General features: G+C 44.7%; 1 protein-coding gene across 1 annotated transcript in view; it reads right to left on the bottom strand.

Moving 5' to 3' along the window:
- Nucleotides 1-2,500, bottom strand: part of LOC135100974 (uncharacterized) — an 18,874-nt gene that overhangs the window by 15,304 nt on the left and 1,070 nt on the right. The window contains exons 2-3 of the mRNA XM_064004591.1: nt 2,185-2,500; nt 391-654 (exon numbers count right to left, since the gene is read on the bottom strand). The exon at nt 2,185-2,500 is cut by the window's right edge and continues 50 nt beyond it. Coding sequence (XP_063860661.1) covers nt 391-654; nt 2,185-2,500 — 580 coding nt within the window. The remainder of the gene's footprint in view (nt 1-390; nt 655-2,184) is intronic.

The following is a 2,500-nucleotide window of genomic DNA, read 5'->3' as shown; positions in this document are numbered from 1 at the left end:
AAGTTTGTGTGTGCGTGTGAACAATGTCCTCTCGTACAACATACACACACACACACACACACACACACACACACAAGATAAATTCAGTACTACTTCAACGTTTCATCGAGAGAGAGAGAGAGAGAGAGAGAGAGAGAGAGAGAGAGAGAGAGAGAGAGAGAGAGAGAGAGAGAGAGAGAGAGAGAGAGAGATTTAAGTATGGGTAACCCTAAGAAATCAAGATAAAAGAAATGAACAAAAGATGAAAAAAAGGAAAACAATAAAACAAATAAACGGAGATAAAGAACAAATGAGAAGGAAGGAGGATGTGAGGAACGGGAGAAAGGAAGTCAGAAGGATAGAGTGAAAAAATATAGGAATCAGTCAGCAGCATCCTATCCTAAACAAAACCTCTCGGGGGGCACCAATCCTGCGGCGGAGCAAATGTAGGATATCCTTAGCGTCGTTTTCGTGTTGGTAAAGAAGACGGTGACGGAGGTGGTGATGACGGAGGCGGTGAAGAGTTGTAGCCCCAAGAGCCTCTCGTGCTGATTGTCCGAGGTGGTAGTGGTGGCGGTGATGGTGGTGGTATCGGTGTGAGCACTGTAGAACTTCGCCGAGTTATACTCTTCCGCCACGCTCCCGTCCAGCATCGCAGCTCCATGTGCAGTTTCGCTTGGAATTTTAAGAGAGTGATTATTGTAGTAGTCTTTTTTTTTTTTTTTATGCAGGAGGGACACCGGCCAAGGGCAACAAAAATCTAATAAAAAAAAATAAAAATAAAAAAGGCCCACTGAGATGCCGGTCTCTGAATAGGGTCCGAAGCAGTAGTCAAAAATTGAAGGATATGTGTCTTGAAACCTCCCTCTTGATGGAGTTCAAGTCATAGGAAAGTGAAGATACAGAAGTAGCCAGGGAGTTCCAGAATTTATCGGAGAAAGGGAGGAATGATTGAGAATACTGGTTAACTCTTGCATTAGAGAGGTGGACAGAATAAGGGTGAGAGAAAGAAGAAAGTCTTGTGCAGCGAGGCCGCGGGAGGAGGGGAGGCATGCAGTTAACAAGATCAAAAGAGCAGTTAGCATGAAAATAACGGTAGAAGATAGCTAGAGATGCAACATTGCGACGATGAGAAAGAGGCTGAAGACAGTCAGTTAGAGGAGAGGGGAGGAGTTGATGAGACGAAAAGCTTTTGATTCCACCCTGTCTAAAAGAGCATTATGAGTGGAACCGCCCAGACATGTGAACCATACTCCATACATGGAAGGATAAGGCCCTTGTACAGAGCTAGCAGCTGGGGGGGGGTGAGAAAAACCGGCGGAGATGTTTCAGAACACCTGACTTCATAGAAGTTGTTTTAGCTAGAGATGAGATGTGAAGTTTCCAGTTTAGATTACAAGAAAAGGACAGACCAAGGATGTTCAGTGTAGAAGAGGGGAACAGTTGTGTGTCATTGAAGATGAGGAGATAGTTGTCTGGAAGGTTGTGTCGAGTTAATAGGTTGAAGAATGGAGTTTTTGAGGCATTGAACAATGCCAAGTTTGCTCTGTCCCAATCAGAATTTTTAGGGAGATCAGAAGTCAGGCGTTCTGTGGCTTCCCTGCGTGAAATGTTTACTTCCTGGAGGGTTGGACCTCTATAAAAAGATGTGGAAAAGTGCAGAATGGTATCATCAGCGTAGGAGTGGATAGGACAAGAAGTTTGGTTAAGAAGATAATTGATGAATAATAGGAAGAGAGTGAATGATAAAACAGAACCCCGAGTAACACCACTGTTAATAGATCTAGAAGAACAGTGGCCGTCTACTAGAACAGCAATAAAATGGTCAGAGGAAACTTGAAACGAAGTTACAGAGAGAAGAATAGATACCGTAGGAGAGTAATTTGGAAATCAAAGCTTTGTACCAGACTCTGTCAAATACTTTTGATATGTCTAAGGCGACAGCGAAAGTTTCACCAAAATCCCTAAAAGGCTCAGTAAGGAAAGCCAGAGATGATCACCAGTAAAGCGGCCACGACGGAAGCCATACTGGCGATCAGATGTAAAGAATCTTTATGTTGAGGATAATTTTAAAAACTTCAGAGAGGCAGGAAATTGAAGCAGTAGGACAGTAGTCTGAGACATTAGAGCAGTCACCCTTTTTAGGAACTGTGGCTGGTTTTTTTTCTTTTTTTTCATATTTAACACACAGTTATATTCACTCACCCGTCCACGTCCCTTAAGACTGTATGACTCCTCCTCCTTCGCCTCCTGCCGGAACACACCACGCCAGTGACGGAGCCGGAGAGGCACGTCAGCGGCACCGTCGAAGTTTTCAATATGACCGTCGTCCTTGTCGTGGTTTTGAACGCGTTGAAAATGCGAACGTCGTCCATCTGTCCAGCACTGCTCTGCTTTCCCGCCGGCGGTAAAGATTCCTTTCCCGCAACCTCTTCTGTCGCCTGTGTTGTCGCCGGTATGGCTGCCTCCGTCCTCGTCACGTACAGGGTCGTCATCAGCAGCAATAAAAGTTGAAAAGACA

The sequence above is a fragment of the Scylla paramamosain genome, chromosome 5 (assembly GCF_035594125.1).
Source record: "Scylla paramamosain isolate STU-SP2022 chromosome 5, ASM3559412v1, whole genome shotgun sequence".
Lineage (NCBI taxonomy): Eukaryota > Metazoa > Arthropoda > Malacostraca > Decapoda > Portunidae > Scylla > Scylla paramamosain.
The sequence above is the reverse complement of the archived record's forward strand: the minus strand, read 5'-3'. Positions and strand labels throughout refer to the sequence as shown.